The sequence below is a fragment of the Hylobates moloch genome, unplaced genomic scaffold (genome assembly GCF_009828535.3).
Source record: "Hylobates moloch isolate HMO894 unplaced genomic scaffold, HMol_V3 SCAFFOLD_68, whole genome shotgun sequence".
Lineage (NCBI taxonomy): Eukaryota > Metazoa > Chordata > Mammalia > Primates > Hylobatidae > Hylobates > Hylobates moloch.
In genome coordinates, this window is record NW_026652343.1 from 125,117 (window position 1) to 149,464 (window position 24,348).

The 24,348-nt window shown below is 36.5% G+C and overlaps 1 protein-coding gene across 1 annotated transcript in view; it reads left to right on the forward strand.

Moving 5' to 3' along the window:
* Nucleotides 1–24,348, forward strand: part of LOC116463813 (centrosomal protein of 112 kDa) — a gene marked incomplete at its 5' end in the record, with an annotated part of 357,755 nt that overhangs the window by 121,023 nt on the left and 212,384 nt on the right. Inside the window, one exon of the mRNA XM_032147080.3 lies at nucleotides 23,265–23,400. Within this exon, the coding sequence (XP_032002971.2) occupies nucleotides 23,265–23,400 (136 nt within the window). The remainder of the gene's footprint in view (nucleotides 1–23,264; nucleotides 23,401–24,348) is intronic.

The following is a 24,348-nucleotide window of genomic DNA, read 5'->3' on the forward strand; positions in this document are numbered from 1 at the left end:
TCACAACTGCCTTTAAAGTATCACTGTCATAGAGATGACATTTTATGTTCTCTGTGCAACCAAATTAGAAATCAATAATAAGCAGCCAGTTTAAAAAAAAAACCCTTGGATTTAAGTTTGGAAATGTAAAATTGTATTTTTAAATAAGTTAGGGTTAAAAAGAAAATCACAATAAAATTGTCAAATATTTAAAACTGAAAGATAATGACAGCATTACTCATTAAATGTTGTAGAGTATCTCTAAATTGGTATCTAGACTGAAATAAGCTAAGCCTTAACCTCAAAACACTAGATAAAAAGCAACAAAGTAAATGTGAAAAATACAGTAAAACTAAGAGCAGAGATCAGTGAAATCAGAAACACAATGTAGAGAGATAATTTAATAAAATAAGTGAACAAATTAAACAGGTCTCTGTTAGACGGGTCAGGAAAAACAGAGAAAAGACTGTGTTAGTCTCCATTTTCTCTGATTCCTTTATATCATTTTGCATTGATATAAAGGAATACCTGAAGCTGGGTGATTTATAAAGAAAAGAGGTTTATAGTTCTGCAGACTGTACAAGAAGCTTGGTGCCGACATCTGCTTCTTGTAGGACCTCAGGAAGCTTTTACTCATGGTTAGAAGGTGAAGGGGGAGTAGGTATGTCACAGAGCAAGAGACCGAGCAGGAGGGAGAGGAAGGGTTGCCACACTCTTTTAAACAACTATCTCTGGCATGAACCAATGGAGTGAGAACTCACTCATCACCAAGGGAATGGCACCAAGACACTCATGAGGGAGTCACTCCCATGAGCCAACACCTCCCACTAGGCTCTACCTCCAACATTGGGGGGTCACATTTCAACATGATATTTGGAGGGGACACATATCCCAACTATATCAAAGACTAAAAGGCAAAAATTAAACAACATTAAAGGAATATAATTACATGGTGGGCATGCGGTCTTTGGTTCACTCTCCTCATTTTTGTTAGTTGGCCCCTGTAGGCATTTGAATTTGGACTCCTGCTCCACAGTTACAGTTACATTTATTTTTAAATTGAAGTAAAATTTACATAACATAAAATTGACATTTTAGAGTAAGCAATTCAGTGACATTTAGTACGTTCACGGTGTTGTGCAACTACTACCTCTATTTAGTTCCAGATCACTTTCATAATCACAAATAAAATCCTATACTTATTAGGCAGTGGATTCCCATTCCCCGCCTTCTCTCAGATCCTCCTAACCACCATTCTGCTTTCTGTCTCTAGGGATTTATCTTTCCTGGATATGTCATAGAAATGGAATCATACAATATGTGACCTTTTGTGTCCGGAGCTACTTTCACTTAGTGTAATGTTTTCTAGGTTCGTCTACAGTGCAGCAAATATCATCACTTCATTCCTTTTGATGGCTGAATTATATTCCATTGTGTATATATACCATAGTTGGTTTATCTACTCAACTGTTGATGGCCATTTGGGTTGTTGCTACCTTTTGGCTATTGTGAATAGTGCTGCTATGAATATTTATGTATAATTACTTGCTTGAGTACCTATTTTCAATTATTTGTGTATCTACCCAGGAGTGGAATTGCTGGGACAGCTTACTGTTTGTATACTTGGCTTTCAATATTGGTCTCCAAAATAATACTCTGGCAGTTGGCACACACATTTCCCTTTTACCCTAATTGGAACCGCGGCTATCACCCACAAAAGGAGAAGAGCCATTGAAAATTATTTAAAGGGTTTCCAGGCACTTGATAAAAATATGTTTTTCTAGTGGGCTAGTCTGTTCAAGAGTTCAAACCATCAGTTGAAATGTTGTCTGATAATCATAGAATTATAACTAAGAGAACTGGGTGTTCTTAAATGCTGTTTTCTATCTAGTTAGGATAAGCAGTTAAGTTGGGCAAGTTGCCCTTCTCTACTTCGGGGATATTTTGCCTGTATGTCTTATGCCAGCTATCATAAAGCACATTTTTCTCTGCTAATCAGTACCAAAGGCACTCTGACGAATTTTTACCTTCCATATCCATCCATGTATAATTATTATCATAAAAAAATAGCATATAATTGGATTGTTTGTAACACAAAGGATAAATGCTTGAGGTGATGGATACCCCATTTCCTCTGATGTGATTATTACACATATTAGGCCTGTATTAAAATATTCCATATACTTCATAAATATATATGCCTATTATGTACTCACAAAAATTGAAAAGAAAAATATTTAAAAATATATAGTAAATAAAAACATCATTATCTTATACCCAGAAAGTTACAATAAATTGTTAGGTTGTTATACTTGCTGGCCATTTTTACTATATCAATATTGCCATCTTTTCCTGTAGCAGCTCATTTATGTATTTATTTTAAATTTTTTTGTATATTTGCAAATCCAAAAAATAGTGCCAATCACAATGATAACTGAAGTTTTACAACCAAAACATGATTGAAGGCCAAGGTGGATGGATCACTTGAGGTCAGGAGTTCAAGACCAGCCTGGCCAATATGGCAAAACCCCGTCTCTACGAAAAATACAAAAATTAGCTGGGCATGGTGGTGCATGCCTGTAATCCCAGCTAGTTGGGAGGCTGAGGCAGGAGAATCACTTGAACCTGGGTGGTGGAGGCTGCAATGAGCTGAGACTGTGCCACTGCATTCCAGCCTGGGCGACAGAACGAGACTCCATTTCAAAAACAAAAAAAAACAAAAAAACAAAAACCACGATTGAGAAAAGATCAGCCATACTGAAACAATACTTCTTTAACCTCAATTAGGTTCACATTGGACTTAAGCCTGTGTGTTAAATTTTAAAGGAAGAAAGCAAAATTAAATAGTGCTCTGAAATATAGGAAAAACATCTTCCATGTTGGTGACTTCTCATAGATATGTTGGCTATTAGCTATCGAATATGCTGGTTTCTTCATAGAGACTCAGAAAATAAGTTTCATAAGTAATAAATTTCCATAAGTTAACTGTTAATCTGGTACTAATTTTAGTAGTAGATCTCTTCCTAATGGTGTTCCCAAGTTATATCCTGAACACCTGAACATCTACCCTATAGATTTATTCTTCCATATAGTAAAATTACCCAGGAAGTTAGAAGATCATGAACTAATATGTAGAAATGGAGAGTGCAAGGGTGTATGTGAAGAAACCTAAGAAGATGGCTGGGTGCGGTGGCTCACGCCTGTAATCCCAGCACTTTGGGAGGCTGAGACGGGCTGATCACCTGAGGTCAGGAATTCGAGACCAGCCTGGTCAACATGGAGAAACCCCTCTCCATGTTCTACTAAAGACATTTCTTTAGTAGAAACGTCATTACTAAAAACATAAAAATTGTCTGGGCGTGGTGGCCAGCACCTGTAATCCCAGCTACTTGGGAGGCTGAAGCAGGAGAATCGCTTGAACCTGGGAGGTGGAGGTTGCAGTGAGTGGAGATTGTGCCGCTGCACTCTAGCCTGGGTGACAGAGTGAGACTCTGTCCCCCTCAAAAAAAAAAAAAAAACTGAGAAGATGAGCCAGCTGGAACAGAAAGCGCAGGGCCTGATGGTACACTTTGAGGGAGACCTTAAATTCCCCCAAATGGTGAATGGTTGAAGAATTGGTAACAGAGTATATGATCAAAGTGACATTGGAGAAAGGCTTACTTTCCTGAATATTTCTTGCCAATAAGCTAAGTTTTGAAGGAAGGGACAGAAAATAAACTGGTGGAGGAGAGAGAAGGAATAACATGTTCCAAGGGCATGATTCCTTCCAACCAGAAGGAATAACATGTTCCAAGGGCATGATTCTGATGACATATTAATGTCCAAGCATGAGGTTAGAGGTACATCAAACAGACCCGATTTTCTGGAGGAAAGATTTTGTCAGATTATAATAAACAATAGATAAATAAATGTCAAACATTTCTATCCTTCAAAAACTTGTGTTTATTTCCTCACTGAATTTCCTTTATTCCTTCCTAAATCATAGTCCCTGAAGTTTGATGTCATGAATTTTAACAATGATCTTTTAAAACTGGTTACTGTTAAAGCCTGAATCCTCAAGTTTTTTATTACTTGATATAAAATTTATTCATTTTAGTTGTAGAATACACAAATGTCGAGGGACTTTGAAGAAACAGTAATTTGAACCATATATCTCTATTCTTAGTGAAAAATGAAAACACCCCAACGGAGTTTTATGTGGAGTAAACTAGGTCTGGAAATGGTCTGTATCGAGAGACCTAATGGCCTTTTGATGTCTGATTCTTTGATTTGGCTTTTTCTTTTTTAAAGGGGTGTTATGTGATTATAATTAGAAACATTTTAAGTTCTTGGGAAGTTAATTGTTCCTTAGCTTGCTTTATTATGATGAAATCTTGTAGTTGAGAATGGTGATAGCGTTTGAAACTATTATTAAGGAGATTCACCGTGCTTACCAGAGAATGTTACAGTTCATCATGCAAGGTTTATCTTATCCATACTGGGTACTCATTCATTTTGCAGGTTGTGGCTATGATGTGAATATATGTTTATTATATATTAAAGATGTTTCATTTTAATAATTTTCTAAATTTACTGGGAATATAATAGTTTGCTTTTCTTGCAACTGGAATCGTTATAAGTTGAAAATGATAGCTAAATTACTAGAAGGCAATAACAAGAATTTACATTCTTTTCTGGTAGGCACATTTAAGGTATTCAGTTTTGTATTGATATAATCATTTGTGTGATACTGAGAAAAGTTATCCCTACCATTTAGAAAGGGCCTAAGGCCAGGCACAGTGGCCTCACACCTGTAATCTCAGAGCTTTGGGAAGCTGAGATGGGAGGATTGCTTGAGGCCAGGAGTTCAAGACAAGCCTGGGCAACACAGTGAGACTCTATCTTTACCAAAAAAATTTTTTATAAAAATAGACCCGCGCAGAGGTGTGGACCTGTAGTCCCAGCTCTTTGGGAGGCTGAGGTGGGAGGATTGCAGGAGCCCAGGAGTTTGAGGTTATAGTAAACTGATTGCCACTGCACTCCACCCGGGGTGACAGAGTAAGACCTTGTCTCAAAAAGCAAAAAATAAATAAATAAATAAAATTAAAAATAAAATGCCTAAAACCTTTGAATATAATTTTCTTCTTAAAAATAGCTCTCTTAAGTATCAATGGTGGGGGTGGGAAGCAGCTGTTCTCTTTTCTCCTCTCTGCTGGAGCATCTGCAACCATTTTAGATCCAGAGCAGGCAAGGTTTCCAGTTTATTGTAAACATTCCTTAGCTCCAGTGAACATGCTGGCTTAACCCTCCAAGAAGCACAATGTAAAGCTTGAAGAGAAGAGAGCAATGTGTGGTGACCTTGCTTCCAGTTGAGAGGGAAATTTTCATTCTGTGAAGTATTTCTTTGTAGATATGCCTTTATAGAACTCAGCACTTCTCACAAAAACATACTGCTTTGGATGAGTGTCAGTAGAATATGATGGTCAAGAGGCCTCTACTGACAGAGACATTTTGTGACACAATTTCACACAACAGGTTTAATTTGGAACATATTTTTTACATTTCTTGGATGCTTTCCTTAGGAATTGAGTTTGCAAAACCCATTTTTTAGCAGTTTATATATTTAGCCTCTTGAGTTTTACTGTAGTCAAAATTTGCATTAGCAATGAAGTGCGAAATAAATGTAACCCTTATGAGGAGTAAAATATGCTAATAAAGGACAATAATACTTCCTTGAGTGTTTTCAAGTTAACAAAATGGTTTTAATATATTTATCCTCGAAAGAATCCTATGTGGCTGTTTGTTATTATCTGCATTTTGAAAGGAAGAAACTGAGGTTCATAGAGATTTCACCGATTGTTCAAGCAATTTGACCAATATTGCAAAGTTGGCATGTGACTGAGCTGGGCCTTGCCCCGGGGCACACTGAGTTCTACTTCATTGCTCTTTTCCTGATAGAATGCCAATGTTTACCTTTATGTCACCAAAGTCATTTTCCTTTTGTGCTTTTTAAATGATTGGATCCAAATCATTCAAAGATGGCAACATATACTAGATATGTCATTACTTATTTTCTTTTTTCTTTTAGAGATAGGATCTTGCTCTCTCACCTAGGCTGGAGTACAGTGGCATGATCACAGCCCACTGCAGCCTCCACTTCTGGGCTCAAGTGATCCTCCTGCCTCAGCTCCCAGGTAGCTGAGACTACAGGTATGCACCACCATGCCTGGCTAATTTTTTTATTTTTTATTTTTTATTAAAAAATTTTTTTTTGAGACAAAGTCTTACTCTTGTCCCCCAGGCTGGAGTGTGATGGCACTATCTCTGCTCACTGCAAATTCCACCTCCCAGGTTCAAGTGATTCTCCTGCCTCAGCCCCCTGAGTAGCTGGGATTACAGGTGCCTGCCACTACACCTGGCTAGTTTTGGTATTTTTAGTAGAGAGAGGGTTTTACCATGTTGTCCAGGCTGGTCTTGAACTCCTGACTTCAAGTGATCCACCCGCCTCAGCCTCTCAAAGTGCTGGGATTACAGGTGTGAGCCACTGTGCCCAGCCTTTTTATTTTTATTTTTGGAGACAGGGTCTCACTTTGTTGCCCAGGCTGGTCTCAAATTCCTGGTTTCAAGGGATCCTCCCACCTCGGCTTCCCGAAGTGTCGGGATTATAGGCGTGAGCTACTGCACTCAGCCACTTATTCCTCACTGAACCCCACATTGGGGAATCTGCCCTGCCCACAACTCTGACTGCTGCCCACCATGTTCTTTGCTATAGGACCATCTTCCCTTCTCTGCCACATTCACTGGGTCTAGAGTGGACACCTGATCCAAAGGCAGCCGAATCATTTTGTTCTGAGGTACAAAGAGCTTAAGTCACACAGCTGGTGGAGGTGCCAGGATTTGAAATTGTGTGTGTTTGACTTGAAAGCCTCTATTCTTAACCACTGTGCCATACTGCATTGCTTTTCTTCCCTGAAGCTTGGGAATTTGGAACTGGAAAACCGCGAGACTGACTCAATGCAGAAGCTGAAAACCTGGAACGTTTCTATGAGGAGGGTTGACTAGGCAGCCACTATGGGCCATACGCGAGCTAAAGTGTCGAGTAGTTGTATTGATGCCAAGAGGAAAATGGGGCAGATGCACAAAGAGAAGCACAGATGCTGTAAGAAATGCAGCCATGCATAGCAGAGTCTTGTGTATTCCAGTTGCATCTCAAGAGACACCTTCACTGAGAGCTCATGTCTTTATAATATACAGCTGTTTTCATTTGGTTACCATGAGTTAAAAGGCATTTTAAACATTTGTTTAAAAAGTGGCTGGGCCCGGTGGCTCACTTCTGTAATTCCAGCACTTTGGGAGGCCTAGGCGGGTGGATTACCTGAGGTCAGGAGTTTGAGACAGCCTGGCCAACATAGTGAAACCCTGTTTCTACTAAAAATACAAAAATTAGCTGGGCATGGGGGCGCATACCTGTAATCCCAGCTACTTGGGAGGCTGAGGCATGAAAATCGCTTGAACCTGGGAGGTGGAGGTTGCAGTGAGGTGAGATTGAACCACTGCACTCCAGCCTGGGCAATAGAGTGAGACTCTGTCTCAAAAAAAAAAAAAGAGAGAAAGTTATAAGTTTACTTTTAAAAATAGATAAAATATGGCCTATATAATGTTATTACAATATGTATTTTTTTAAAAAGATCTTTTTAAGAACAAATAAAGGTGAACTTTAATATCTCACCGCTGTCAAAATTATCACAAATTCTTACTAACAAAGTCTGAATTCGTATGCGGTTGGCATACTTCTATAGATTCCTTAGAAATTTTAAGAAAGATTATTCATGAAAATAAAATTAATGACATTGCTGCTTTATTAGGAACAATGCATTTCAGGTTTTTTCTGTAGTTATAAACTACTCTAAACAACTATAAACTAGTTATTGTAAGTTTGTATAGAACCTAAAAAAAATGGTAACGTTTCTTATTTGGGAGACAGTCAAGGCCAATAAATAACATGCCCTTCCCCTCTCAAATTTAGAACACATTCAGGAAGATAGAAGAATCCTATAGATGAAGTTGTGGTTTGGGTATGTGGCCAGGTGAAGGTTGGGAATCCTTTCTCATTAGATTAAATGTGCTCACCAGGTCACAGCTAGAGCCACCCACTACAGCCTGTAAAGGCAGGGGAGGAGGACATTCTGACAGTAGGCCCTCCCTGGAGAGAGAGGCGGGAGGCTGAACACTGTGTTCACACTTGCTTATCCGAGTCCATGGTGATTAGTGTGTGCGAAGAAAGGGCAGCAGTTCTCTTCTTGTTGAAAGTGCTGAAGAGCTTACTTTATAGGTCAAATTAGGGAAGGCGGGAGGATTGTGTAACACATCCAGTACACGTGTATGCATTTAACAAATGGTAACTTCTTGGGATATTCATTTCAGATTCTTTTTGTTTAAAGAAAAAATTACGATAGATATGGGTTTTTTCTCTCTCCTTCCCTGGAGATAATCACCTTTCTTTTCCACATGTTATGCTTTTGCCATGTCATTTCAAGGCTATGTTTAGTCCCAAATTAGGACTTCTCCTGAGTGTACCTTAAGTAAAACAGAATGTTCCAAAAAAGGCTTTCAGTTGCTTTTCCTATTCTATCTTATGCATTGAAGGTTTTAAATTGTTTTAAGAAATGCTTAAGTTGTATCACACACATTTTTATATGTAGTATGTTTTTGTGGTTCAGTTCCAGTATAGTTCATGATTTTCAGTATGATTTCTTATTTGACACTGAGAAATTACCTAAAGGTATGTTTTTTTCCTTTCCAAAGAAATTGCTTTTAGCCCCTTTCAGCAGGCGGAATTAGGAAACAAATGAATATATAGACACATACATATACATCCCTGTGTGCGTATATATTTGTGTGTGTGTTTATATATTTACATATGTGTTTTTATATCATACACATATCCCATACTTACACATCTATATTTCTATATCTCGCTAAATATATAGAAAGCATGAACTCACACTAATTCCATTTCTAGTCAAATTCAACAGTGTTTTTTCTTATATGTTTTATTACCCTCTGACTGTGAGAAACCTGATTTCCATTATATATTTGCTTATTTGCTGAAACCTAGAATAGCAGGAAATGGTTTTTCAGTTGATAGACCATATCTCTGTGAAGAAAGAAACCTGTAACTAGAGTCTAAGAGTTCTTTTGTGTTCTTTTCGTCTTCAGCCTAAGAGCACAGGATCCAAAGATTGTATTCTAAAGTTGATTTGGTTATTTATTCTCCCTTCAGTGTGATTATTAATCATTTGAAATACAAGTATGTTTATTTGTTTCTGTTTGTATTTCATTTCAGAATTTCCCTCTCCTGTCCGGTTTCTTTTTTTTTTTTTTTGGTAAATAAAACATTAATATGATTCCAAACACCAGACCTGGACTATTAGGTATATTCAGAGAGGTGTCGTCCTACCTTCATTCCTTCTGTGTTGTCTTTGCCATTCCAAGCCACTTCTGTGGATATATGATCTTATTAGTCTCTAGTTGATCATTTCTGTGTTTGTTCCTGCACAAATAAACAGATACACGTATATCTCATTGTTTTCTCTTCCTCCTTACACGGAAGGCATGGATACTTTTGTACACATTGCTTTTTTCATTTATTATAACCTGGGAGTCACTCGTTCTTTTTACAACAGTGTAGCATGCCAGTGTGTTTATGCAGCCACTGTTCTACATCTGGGTATACAGGTTGTTCCCAATATTTGCAGTTGCATGTGATGCTGTCATGAATAACCTAATGGATATGAATTTTTGTATTGTTTGGGATATAGATTCAGGGTAACTTTTTAGGAGTAGGAATACTGGGTCAAAATGACATGTATGTAGTATTGTTATGTAGTGGCAAATTTTCCTCCATAAAGGTTACACTGACTTAAGTTTCTCTTGGCTGCAAATAAGGAAGATGCCTTTTGGGCTGGTCACAGTCACTCACACCTGTAATCCCAGCACTTTGGGAGGCTAAGGCGGGCAGATTGCTTGAGCTCAGGAATTTGAGACCAGCTTGGACAAATGGCAAAACCCCGTCTCTACAAAAAATGCAAAAAAATTAACTGGTGTGGTGTCGCGTGCCTGTAGTCCCAGCCACTTGGGGGGTTGAAGTGGGAGGATTGCTTGAGCTGGGGAGGCTGAGGCTGCAGTGAGTTGTGATCTTGCCACTGCACTCCAGCTTGGGTGACAAAGTGAGACCCTGTCTTAAAAAAAAAAAAAAAGCGAAGCCTTTTAGACTCCCAAGTAGAATGCTGTTACAATTTAAACATTTTTGTAAATCTGGTAGGTGAGAAGTAATGACACGGTTTTAATTTGCAGTACTCTTGTAAGTGAGATTAAACATTTAATGTTTAATTTTGTCTTAATAAAACATTTAAGGGCCATTTTAACAGACTTATTTAGTTAGAATTGTCATACAATAAATTCCACATATTTAAAGTATACAGTTTCATATATTTTGAGCTATGTACATAGTCATGAAACTACCAATTCAAAAAAGATATACGTGTGAACATATGTATCACCCCAAATGTTCTCTTGTTCTCTCGTACTTTCATGCCATCCTTCTGGTCTACCCCTTTCCACCTCCCCATATCCAGGCAACCACTGATTTCCTGTCCTTATATTTTAATTTCCAGAATTTTAGATAAATGGAAGCAGACAGTATGTATAGTTTTTCCAGTCCCTCCACCTCTTTCCCAAAACTTGATATCATCAGTGTTTTAAATTTTCACCATGCTCACAAGTGTGTAGTATTATCTTATTGTGGTTTTCACTTGCATTTTCCTAGTGACTAATTCATGTCCTTATTGGCCATATGCCTATCTACCTTGGAGAGTGTTCAAATCTTTAGTCCATTTTTAAATTGGGTTGACTGTTTTCTTATAACTAAGTTTTGAGATTTCATGATATATTCTGGATGCCAGTCTTTTATTAGATAGATGTTTTTGTGTATTTTCTCCCAGTCTGTGACTTGCCTGTTCATTCTTTTAATGGTTTCTTTCAAAAAGCAGGTGTTTTTAATTTTGATGAGGTCTACTGTGTTTACAGTATTTGTTCTTCTATGGATTGTGCTGTTGGTGTCATATCTAGGAAATCTTTTTCTAACCCAAGATCACAAAGGTTTTCTTCTGGAAGTTTTAGAGTTTTAGGTTTTACATTAGGACTTTGATCACTTTTTAGTAATTTTGTATATACTGGGAAGAAGTAAGGATTAACATTTTTTCTCAGGCTGGGAGCGGTGGCTCACACCTGTAATCCCAGGACTTTTGGAGGCCAAGGCGGGCAGATCACCTGAGGTCAGGAGTTCGAGATCAGCCTGGCCAACATGGTAAAATCCCATCTCTAATAAAAATACAAAAATTAGCTGGGCCTGGTGGCAGGTGCCTGTAATCCCAGCTACTCGGGAGGCTGAGGCATGAGAATCACTTGAACCCGGGAGGTGGAGGTTGCAGTGAGCTGAGATCACACCACTGTGCTCCAGCCTGGGCGAGAGTGAGACTCTGTCTCAAAAAAACAAAAAACAAAACAAAAATTATTTTTTCTCTTCTTTTATGATACTGGTTTCTTGTCCTTTTAACACATATAAAATCTGTAGTGACATAACCACTCTCATTTGTAATATTGATAATTTGTATTGTTTCTTTTTTTTCTGACCAATCTAGCTAGAGGTTTATCAATTTTATTGATCTTCTCAAAGAACCAGCTTGGGGGTTCACTGATTTTTGCCTAGTGTTATTCTGTTCCCATTTTATTGATCTCTGTTTTGATTTTTATTATTTCCTTCTTCTACTTATTTTGTGTTTTACTGTTCTTTAAAGTGAAAGCTAATGCCATTATTTCGAAACCTGTATATTATTTTCTAATACAAACGTTTAATTCTATAAAGTTTCCTTCAAGTACAGTGTTAGCAGCATCTCTCTAATTTTGATATTTGTTTTCAGTTTCATTAATCCAAAATGCTTTCTAATTTCTCATTTGATTTTTCCTTTGGTCCATGGGCTGTGTAGAAAAACATTATTTAGTTTCCAAATATTTGGGAATTTCCCAGATATCTTTCTTTTATTGATTTTTAATTTCATAATGATCACAAAATATTCATTGCATGATGTGAATCCTTTTAAATTTATGGAGACTTGTTTTATGTTCCAGAATAATCTATCTTGATAATGTTCCATGTACTCTTGAAATGAATGTGTATTCTTCTTTGATTGTGTGGAATATTCCATAAGTGTCCATTAGGCCTAGCTGGTTGATAGGTTCTTCAGATCCTATTTATCCTAGCTCTTTATTCTTGTCTGTCTACTTGTCCTATCAATTATTGATAGAGAGGGATATTGAAATCTTGAAATGTAATTGTGCATGTGTTTATTCACCCTTGCATTTCAATAAGTCTTTGCTTCTTTTATTTTCGACATTTGTTTCCTGTTGATATGACTCTTTAAGTACTGTAAATTTACTTTCTTTAGTGTTGGCAAAATTATTTGCCCTGGAATAGGCTTTGTCTGATATTAATATCACAACTCCAGCTTTCTTTTGATTAGTGTTGATAGAGCAATATACCTGCAATGTATGAATGCATGCATGTGATATGAATGTAATATAATGCAGTATGCAAGGGATATACATATACGCATGCAATATGCATGCATGTGATATACATGCAACATACATGTAATATACATGCAACATACATGTAATATACATGCAACATACATTTATGGGATACACATGTGATGTGCATACGTGATATGTATGTGACATGCATGCCATATACATGTATGATACATGCATACAATATGCATCTATGTAGCATGCATGTAAAATACATGTGTGCACCATGCATGTAACATTACATGCATCCAATGTATGCTGCATGGGTGCAATATACATGCTGTATACATGCAATGTACATGAGATATACATGTGTTCCTGAAATACAAGCTCATGTAATATACTTTTAAGACATGCAAAACACGTAGCATGCATGTTATATGCATGTGCTATACATGTGTGCAGCATGCATGTGATATGCATGTTATGCACATATGTAATATGCATGATACATACGTATATTTGCGTGTTATACATGTGCTATACATGTAATGTACATGTGTCATGCACACATGCAATATAAATCTCACACGCATATAGCATGCATGTTGTACATGTAATATGCACACATGTAATTAATGCATGTAACACACATGTGATATATGTGATATGCATGTGATGTGCATGTAACGTGCATGTGCACAATACTCATGGAGTGCACATGCATGTGATATACATGTGATATGCATTCGTGCATGCAATGTGCATGCAGTGTGCATGCATGTAATACATATGTAGTATGCATGCAATGCACATGTAAAATATACATCTATGTAATATGCATGTATTATGCATGTATATACCATGCATGTGGTATTAATTTAATATGCATGCATGTACTCTGCATGTAATATACATGTAAGACGTGACATGCGTGCATATAATAGACATGTAATATAAGCCTCTTAAAAATTTCCAGTAATGCTCTTCCAAAATGAGAAGCCTTTTACGAAGATTTTTTAGATCAGCCTGGCCAACATGTAATAGGTATGTAACATATGTATAATATGCATGCATGTAATACACATGCAGTGTGTGCACGATATACATAGTAATGTGTATGCATGTAATATACATGCCATATACATGTGATATGAGTGCAATAACTGCATGCAACATACATGCAACATACACACATCTGATATGCATGTTATGTGATGCAGCATGCACATGACATACATGCAATATGCATGTGATGTGCATGCATGCAATATGCAAGCATAAATATGGCACGAATGGAATACATGCATTATGTGGCACGAATGTGGAATGCACGCAACATGCATGCGACATGTATGTGATATGCATGTATGTTACATGTATGCGATATTCATGTGATATGCAGGTATGATACATGCATGTGATAGACATGTGATGCAAATGTAGTGCACATGTATGTGATACACATTTGTTATATATGCATGTAATATGTCACATGCCTATGATAAAATATGCCATGCATGCAATATACATGTCACACGTGCAATATACATTTTTCTGCATGCATGTTACATGTAACATACATGTAACATACATGACTATAAGGTGCATGTGTTAACACATGCATGTGATAAAGGTACAGGTCATATGTATGTGTGCAATATGCATGTGTGATATCCGTGTAATGTGCATGTATGTAATATACATGCATGCATGCAATATGTGTCCATTCCATATGCCTGCAATATACAGGTAATATATAAAATGCATGCAATTTGCATGTAATATGCTGGTAACTTTCATGTAATATGCATGTTTTATACATGTATTTAATATACATGCATGTAATATACATGTGTGCATGCATGTAGTATACATGCAATATGTATGCATGCAATATAGGCAGTGCACATGCATGTAATATGCATGCAATGTTATACATATATGCAATACACATGCAATATATGACATCCATGCTACATACATGCATGTAATATGCATGCAACATGCGTGTAATTGATATACATGCATATAATATGCATGTGTATGCATGACATACACATGCAGCATATATGCATGTAATACAAATGTAATATACATGTTTGCAATACACGTGCAAAATACATAAATGCAATTTACATGCAATATGCATGTGCTATGCATACCTGTAATATGCATGTAGCATGCGTGTTTGCAATACATGTGATACGGTATGCATGTAATACGTATGTGGCTTGCATGTTTGCAATACACATGTGATATGCCTGTGATGTGTAGCATGCATGTGCTATGCATGTCATACATGCATTTAATATACCTTTGAGATGCATGTGTGTAGCGCATGTGATATGCATGTAATATGCATGTGTTAAGCGTGTATGTAATTTACACATAATGTGCATGTAATTTGCATACATGCAATATATAGATGATATGCTTGTAATATGCATGCAGGTAATATACATGTGATGCACATGAATGTAATATGCATCTGTGATTTACATGTAATAAGCATTCGTGTAGTATGCATGCAATATACATGTATGTGATATTCCTGTATGCATGTAATATGCATACAATACACATACATGCAATATGCAGTAATATACATGTAATATATACATGCAATATGCGTGCAATGCATGCAGCACACATGTAATATTGGTGTATGCAATATATGTGTATACTTGTGTGTAATATACATGCATGCAATATTCACTTAAATAACATACGTGCAATATACATGCAAGTAATGCAAATACAATATACATGTGTGTAATATGCATATATTATACATACATGTAATATGCATGTGATACATGTGTGATGTATATGCATGTAATGTACATGTAATATGCTTATATGTGATATGCATGTGGTATGCATTATGCAATGTACATGTAATACGTTAATCTTCTTAAATATTTTTAATAATGAACTTACCAAAATGAGAAGTCCTTTACGATGTTTTCCTAGATCAGCCTGGCTAACATGGCAAAATCCCGTGCTTACTAAAAATACAAAAAAGTTAGCCAGGCATAGTACTGCATGCCTGTAATCCCAGCTACTTGGGAGGCTGAGGCAAGAGAATCACTTGAACCCAGGAGGCAGAGGTTGCAGTTAGCCGAGATCGCACCACTGCACTCTAGCTGGGGTGACAGAGCAAGACATTGTCTCAAAAAAAAAAAAAAAAATCCACACACACACACAAAAACAAAACAAAAAACTGATATAACATCTTGATCATTTTTGCATTTCTGATACTGAGCACAGATCTTGGCATGTGATAAATGTTAAGTAAATGCTAATGAACATTTTAGGTTTCAAATGCTCTAGATATTTGATATACAAATATTGCTATATAAGGATAAATTACAATAGTTATAAATTCAGCTAATTAATATGAAATGGTAACTTAATAAAAAATGTATGTACAGATTTAAAGAAATAATGTTACGTGTAGTGAAACTACTTTGGACTTCCAGTCAGATGGGTTGTTTTCATCGCCTGTTCTGGCACTTTTATGTGAACTTGAGCAAATCACTTAACTATTCTAAGTTTCAGTGTTTTCATCTAAAAAATATAGTAACTTTTCTAATAGAACTTAGATGAAGTAATGTGTGAACTGCCCTAACTGTGATGAGCAGGGTAGATATTCAATAAGTGTTCACTCTGCTTCATCATTTCCAAAGATTTGAAAATTATGGCTATGCTATAAATGTTATATTTTGTAGCAAGATAATTCTCTAAAAGTAGTGGGACGTATCTATTGCGACTTTTCATTTCATATCACTTAGAAATCATCTATAATGAGCAGAAAAGCGTCTCTCACATGATAAATATTACATTTATATTTGATAAATAGGAGAAAATTTGCCTGCTTAAAATTTGATCTATTTGTGCATAGTGATGAATATAAGTGAGAATATTTTCCAGTTACTTTGAAATATTGAACTGCCCTGGGACAAGGCATAGATAATGTTTTTGAGGGAAATAAATATTTCAGATTCACATTTCAGCCTTTTTTCTTTATTCCTTTGATCTGGCTTTGGTTTACTTATCATTCTGCTTGAGTGACTTCATACTGTCTTTCTTCCTCTCCTAGTAACAAGAAGTGGTCCTCACCTATTCCAGAATATTTAGGTTTTGTCATTTTACAAGAATAACATATATTTCTTTATTATTTACTGATATAATACTACATCTGTAATGAAATATATTAGTATGTATGTAAACTGCATATATGATGTACAATTTATAAATGGAAGTTTTAATTGTTTGTTAAATATAGGGACATAAACGAAAATAGCATAATATGTGGGATTTATTTTGAAGTTTAAAGAATTTAAAAATTTTAAAGGAATTTTTCTTCACCATAAACCATGACTGCTTTATCTTTAAGGATAATTTTCTCAATATTTTGTTAGTTTACAATAGAAGTATTACTTGCTTTTGTATTTGCCGAGCTAGAGTTTATTTATGGACCCATATTACAGGCAGAAGTTAGTTTAGCATAGAATTATTATGTAAACTTTGAACTGTTTAAAACTTTCGTTTTTACTTATATAGCTTTATTTCCTACCTTACACATAAATTTGATCCTCTGAGCGTTGTTTCTTATATAGCCTCTTACTTCATTGTTACATTCTTTGTATTCTTTTAGCACTTAAAATTTGTCACAAGATTTAATGTGTACGATATTGCATCATTTTATTTTTTTCCTTATATTTTCATCTTTTCCCTTAGTCAGATTATAGTTTCTGCAAGGTAGGAACCATGTCTTACACTTCTTTTATGTTTTCTATAGTATTTGAATGAGCAGATCTTAGAATTTGCTGCCAGCACCCTTATTTCTGCTCCCAGAACAAACTAACTTACTGAGAATAAAGGCTACAAGGTTGGTGCCAGAACTAGTTCTTTTGAATTACAATTTAAATCCAGTTGGCGTCATAGATTTATGGACGTCCTAGCTGACATCCATATCCTCTTAAGAGGTTTTTGAATTGTTTAAGGAGATTCCTCATTTCTATTTACAACTAACATGCTTCAACCAACAGGCATGGTTTTTAAGACTGGTGTTTGACCCTGGGGGCAAGCTCTCTGGGTAAGCCTACAGTGTTGGCAATAAAAGGTCTTTGTCAGAATAGAGTTCTGTAGCACTTCTTTATGCTGCTATCATGCCTGTTTCAAGCTTTTCCCTTAGTAGCGTGAGAATAATTTCTGATTTAGTGGTTTGGATCATCATAGTTTCATTGAGCTTATGAGAATAATCCATTCTTTGCCTTTTCCATCTTCTACACCCTTCCCCAGTTCCTTGGCTTGTGGCCCTGCATGCATTGATTATGTTGAATCTGTAGATCAATTTGGGAAGTATTACCATATATTCAGTATTAAGACCAGTACTAATTTTCATCTTACTGGGCGTTTCTTTCTGACTCTTGAAGTATCAAATGTTTAGCTGTCTATGGGGTTTACCATTTTTAAGCTAGAATTTAGCAGAGACTACTAGTTTTAGAAGTCAAGTGAAGAAGAGGCCAAAGCAGTTTATTCATCTGTCATGCTTATGAAAGGTATTATTTTAAATATTTTTGACTCATTCAGTTTAATCAGTTTAAGTAACAACCAGCAGCCATGAATATAGGTGATATTGCCACTTGTGAGTCTTGTTTTCCAGCCCGGCTGGAAAGGGCAAGGGCAAGGGGACTCTTCTAGCTGTTTTTCAGACTTGTTTGAAGTTTCTTGTTTTGTGTTGTTTTTCTTGGAGTTTCCAAGGGAGATGCCAAGCTGGCAGCAAATGAAGTATACTGTAATGTGAAGCCTTATACATACACGTTGAATTGCGGCCATCTTTATCAAATGTACTGGGACAGAAATGTGCAAAAGGAAGATTTTCAAATTAAGGTTCACTCGTACATATACATGTTAGCTTGTAAAGCTCAAAAATACTAAACTGCCATCCATTAGTTCCCTACATTTTATTGCCCTTTTTGGAATAATCATGTACTTCAGAACATCCTTTAATCTGAGTTGGCTTGTGGTTGTTTAACAATGCAGCTGCTTTTTTCTTTATCCTTTATATACTCAGATGAGGAAAATTTACTGCATTTTATAAATAAATCAGAGCTAAAAAGCAAATTTTCTTACCACCTTTTTATCTTCATGGAGGCCTAGCTTTAAGGCATTTGAGTGATGCATTTCTACTTGGCCCCACAGCTAGTTCCACTGGAAAAAAAAAAACTTCAAAGTCCTTTTTTCCTCCTTCTTGCAGGATGCACTATTGGGATCACAGTAAAAAGCAGCACTGTTCCTGTGATAGGAGCAGACCTTTGTCTGTTTCAAAGCTTCAACATTTTCACTTCTGCTTCATTACTATGTAGAAATTAAAATGGATCTCTCCTTAAAATGATTATCACCTCTTTATTTGAATTGACAGATTTAATTTATATTAAGACAGAGGGGCCAGGTACAGCAGCTTATGCCTGTAATCCCAGCTCTTTAGGAGGCTGAGGTGGGTGGATTGCTTGAGTCCAGGAGTTCGAGACCAGCCTGGGCAACTTGACAAGACCCCATTTCTACAAAAAAGAAAATTAGCCAGGGGTGGTGGCTTGCACCTATATTCCCAGCTACCCAGAGGCTGAGGTGGGAGGATCACCTGAGTCCAGGAGTTCAAGGCTGCAGTGAGTCCTGATTGTGCCACTGCACTCCAGCTTGGGTGACAGAGCAATACCCTGTCTCAAAAAAAAAAAAAAGGGCAGAAGGTTTCTAAATATTAGTGGAGCTCAATGTATTCATTATGGTTTTACTGGACAAGAACATTTTAAATTACATTGAATGAGGCCACTTTTGATATTCAGTGTTACTATTAGTTCAGACAGTATGGCGGGACTGGAAACTAGATTTTACATATTTCCCTGTGCTTATAATTGAATATAAAACAATATTTGCTATTTGTAAATCAGGGTAGAAATGATCAATTAAAAACAATGTGCCTTATTGTACAAGGTTTTCACATTTTAAAATGGCCTCTAATTACCTGATGGATAGCTAAAGATTATGACTTTGATTTATGTGTTCATAAATTAGTTATAAAGTAAATGAACTAAGCTTAGTAGGTAAGAATGGCATGTTATAGAGAAAAAGATTTGTCCTATTAAATTAAAAGTGTTTAAATAGTTCATGTGAATTATTGCACAAGTAGCATAAAAAACTGACTTTCAACATAGATAGGACAAAGTTGCTATTTCAGCTATAGGTCATATATTTTTACAAAATGTGTTATCTTTCTTTTGGCTATTTAATGTTCCATAATTAAAAAGCAAATGATATATAAACTTCTAAAGTTTTCAAATCATGTTCAATGTACTTTCTTTTGTATTTATATACAAACAGACCAAAGGTAATCCTTTGATAAATGTTAGTCTTAATTATAAAATAGTCTTCCCAAGTGCTTTTAGAAGGGCCTCAAAAATTAAAGAGGAACATAAACTAGTCACTATAATCTCTGAAACGGTCATTGCACTGCCTAACCCCAGTGCCTTGTAAACAGTGCCACCGTTCATCAACCACAGCACCCTTGCCCTATGAGCTCGCTCTCAGAATCCTTTAAATAGAGCATTCCAGGCAGCCCCTTCCAGTCAGCTGGGACCACCACACCTATTTGCCAGAGAACATCTATTTGCCAAGCCAGGTCTAGACCATGGTACCCAATAACAATTTACGTGACTTTATGTTGTTCCCATGTGCTGTTTTAGTATTTAGATATTTTTATATTCAGACAAATTATTCAATAGTTGTAGCAGGGAAATCCTACATACAACTTAAAGCCTCCTGTTCTTGCACAGAATAATATAGGAAGAGTCAAAATGCACCAGAACAATTAAAAATTCTCTATAGCCATCACAGTGCTCAGCCTTTCATATAGTGATGCCCCCGAAATCCACCTTCAGTATGATATCCAGTTATTAATCACCATTGTCTTTGAGCTAATATTCACATTAGGTGGCTAAAAAGCCTCACTAATGTTAGGATTTTAGAACTTAACAGCCAGTTAACATTAAGGCTATTTTGCTTTAACAACATGTAAGAAACATGGTGAACAACAAGATATTCAGGTCCCAGTTCATTAAAGTAGACAAGTTGAAGAATAGCTTTTAAAAACTTCCAGAATCCTGTACCCCATTGCTGCAAAATGCAGTTACTGAGAGCCACATGTGGCATGCCTCATGACTTGGAATGGCTTAACTGCAAAATGCAGTCACTGAGAGCCACATGTGGCATGCATCATGACCTGGAATGGCTTAACTGTCATGCAGGGCATCACACACCTTGGGGCAGTATTAAACTCTGTAGGTCATAAAAATGGTGGCTACATCTGTAAAACAGGCACATAAAGGAACAGGGATTTAGTGGAAAAACTGTTTTGTTTATCATGGGATTGCAATGATTATTGTCACCTTCAGGTAGATGGATACATGGGATATGAAGATATACATAGACACGAGGTCGTGTTTAAAATGACAAACATGCACGATATGCTCTTTCAGCCCGTCAACAAAAATGTTCCTATTTGCAGATCCCAAATACAGGGGTGGGGATGGGATATGAGTGCAAGGGGAGAACACACACACACACACACACACACACACACACACCTATCTATGTCTATATATATCGATATCTATATTGATGATAACCTCATTATAAAGGGACGAGAGAGTCTTGCTGAAGTAGAAATTAGGTGACACATTTTTTCTTATCAGTCTTTTGACCACTTAAGCTTTGAAAGAGGTTTTCAATTTGGTGGGGGGGAGGGGAGAAAGTTTGGTATTTTGATATGTGATATGTATATGATATGTAAGTTTTTATTGAAAAGCCTAGAAATTTTTGTGTCTTAGAGTGGATTTTAAACTCAGATGAGTAACCTGGAAAAACTCATATTACTTTTTGCCCAAGTCTTAAAAGATTGCATCATCTTGTTTTAGAAATGTCTTTTCTCCCCTTTATGATATTTCTCTAAAATTTGGTTTGAGTGAGTTAAATTACCCACCCCCACCCAGCATCCTTCAGTGTTACAGCTAATAGCAAGAACATATTTTATACGTGTGTAAGCTTTCCCATTTAGGGAAGGTGAGCTAAGTTAATCTTACCTGTGGCATCTGGAAAATCAGAAAAGCAGTGTGGCATAGCAGCCAACAACAGGAACTCTAGAAGCACACTGTCAGGACTGGAATCCTGGCTTGACCTGTTGTTACTCTAGGTGTGTAACCTTGGAAGTATTCTCTAAGCCCTAGTTTCCTGTTCTGTGTAAGTAAGGATGTAATAACACTCTTATACTGGTTTACTGTGAGAATAAATGAGAGAAGACATAAAATTCTGTATTAGTCCATTTTCACACTGCTGATAAAGACATACCGGAGACTGGGCAATTTTCAAAAGAGGTTTAATGGACTTACAGTTCCATGTGACTGGGGAGGCCTCACAAACATGGCGGAAGGCAAGGAGGAGCAAGTCACATCTTACATGGACGGCGGCAGGCAAAAAGAGAGCTTGTGCAGGGGAACTCCTCTTGTTAAAACCATCAGATCTTGTTAGACTTATTCACTGTCATGAGAACAGCATGGGAAAGACCTGCCCCTATGATTCAGTTATCTCCCACTGGGTCCCTCCCACAACATGTGGGAATTATGGGAGCTACAAGATTAGATGTGGGGGGGGACGCAGAGCCAAACCATATAAAATTCCATTGCACAATGCCCAGCACCTAGTTAGAACTCAAAGTTAGCTATTGTTAAATGGCATGCATTTATAAACTGAAGGCTTTAATTTTTTCTTCTATCAACATGCAAAGATTCCTTTTGTTCTGTTGGACCCTTTGAGCTATATAGTTTCTGCCTAAGGTATGAAGAAATGAAGTGGTCTTTTAGGCAATCTGCTAGAAGGCAGTAAAATAATTTTAGGCCATCATGTTTCTCTGTTGCATTGACTTCACTGCAGATTAACTTCTGGTAGACATATATCTTTCTATTTGTACATTTTTTTTTAATGAGATATAATTCACATACCATAAAATTCACTCCTTTGAAGTGTGTAGTTTGGTGGATCTTAGTATATTCACAAGGATGTGCAACCATCACCACTATCTAATTCCAGAACATTTTCATATTTTCCTCATTTCATATCCCTTAGCAATCACTCCCTGTTTCCCCAGCCTCTCAGACCCTAGCAACTACTAAGGTACTTTCTGTCTCCATGGATTTACCTATTCTGGAAATTTCATATAAATGGAATTATACAATATGTAACTTTTTGTGACTGGCTTCTTTCACTTAGCTGGATGTTTTTAAGGTTCATCCATGTTGTAGCAGGTATCAGAACTTCATTCCTTTTTAAGAATGACTAATATCCCATTGGATAGCTATTCTGCATTTTGTTTATTCATTCATCACTTGATGGAGACACATGGTTTTACTCAGTTTTGTTTTTAGGGAAATCTTTGAAAGCAGTTTTGCCTTCATCAGAATACACAATACATGTTTATACCCTTTTTCTCTTGAGACAAATTAGTTTATTGTCAAATTTCTAAAGGGAAGTTTTGTAGGATTTGGATCAAAAAAATTAAAATCTGGACTTTATTTTAGAGGGGGTTAAATATTGCTCTTTCATTCAGGCCTAGCTCTTTTATATTTTAACTCTGAAGCTTCTCTGAACCTTTCTAGGGAAAAAGAGGAGCAGCTAACTCGTGTGACTGAAGTTCAGAGGTTGCAGGCCCAGCAGGCAGATGCCGCTCTGGAAGACTTTAAGCGGCAGGTGGAACTGAACTCAGAGAAAGTCTATGCTGAAATGAAAGAGCAGGTAAGGAGGCTGCCACACCGTCCCTTTTGAAAGTCACTCTCTCAGTAGGAAGGTACATTCTCATCTTAAATATGACAGAAACATTTCACTTTTTAAAAGAGCTGTATCAAAATTAGCCATACAATCGGGTCAGAGATTCAGAATGAGAAAGAGATGTTACCACTTGATTCATCCTTCAAGCAATGCCAGAATGATCATTTAAAAGTCCCCTGTATAAATGTAATGGCAAGCATGTACCTTTCTTTGGAAGGATAGGTAAGCCTAAGAGAAAAATCCCATGATTGATCAGTTTCTTTAGAGCAGGGGTTCCAGTTAACCATGTCTGTGTTTCTTCATGTTCTATACATAGTGTCTTATTGATCAGCTACAGCAAATTATTTTCAACTGGCAGTTGTGAAGAACAAAGGCTGTCTCCAATTCTTATATAAGATGGGTAGTTGTTTTTTTTTTTTTTAGTTTTTAAAGAAAATACAAAATTTGTAAAAGAATAAAGGGTAAAAATTATTACAAACACCTGGGTACCCATCACAAAGATGCAATGATTGTTAATGCGGTTTATATAAACTAAAAAATTCAGGTGAAGTTTTAGTTTACTTTGTTTTCATGTCTAAACACATTATTCTTTCTTCCCTGGAGAAATCCAGTATAATTAATTGAGTGTATACAGTCAGCCCTCTGTATCCATGTGTTTTTGTATCCATGTGTTCTGCCTCCACAGATTCAACCAACCATGGATCGAAAATATTTGGAAAAATTTGACAATGCTCCAAAAAGTAAAACTTGAATTTGCCATGTGCAGAGGACTATGTTGAATCCATGTAATAGAAGTGACATGTAGATGTTGTATTAGGTATTAGAAGTAATCTAGCAATGATAACGTACACGGGAGGATGTGCACAGGTTGTCTGGAAGTACTAGACCATTTTGTATGAGAAACTTGACTATCTG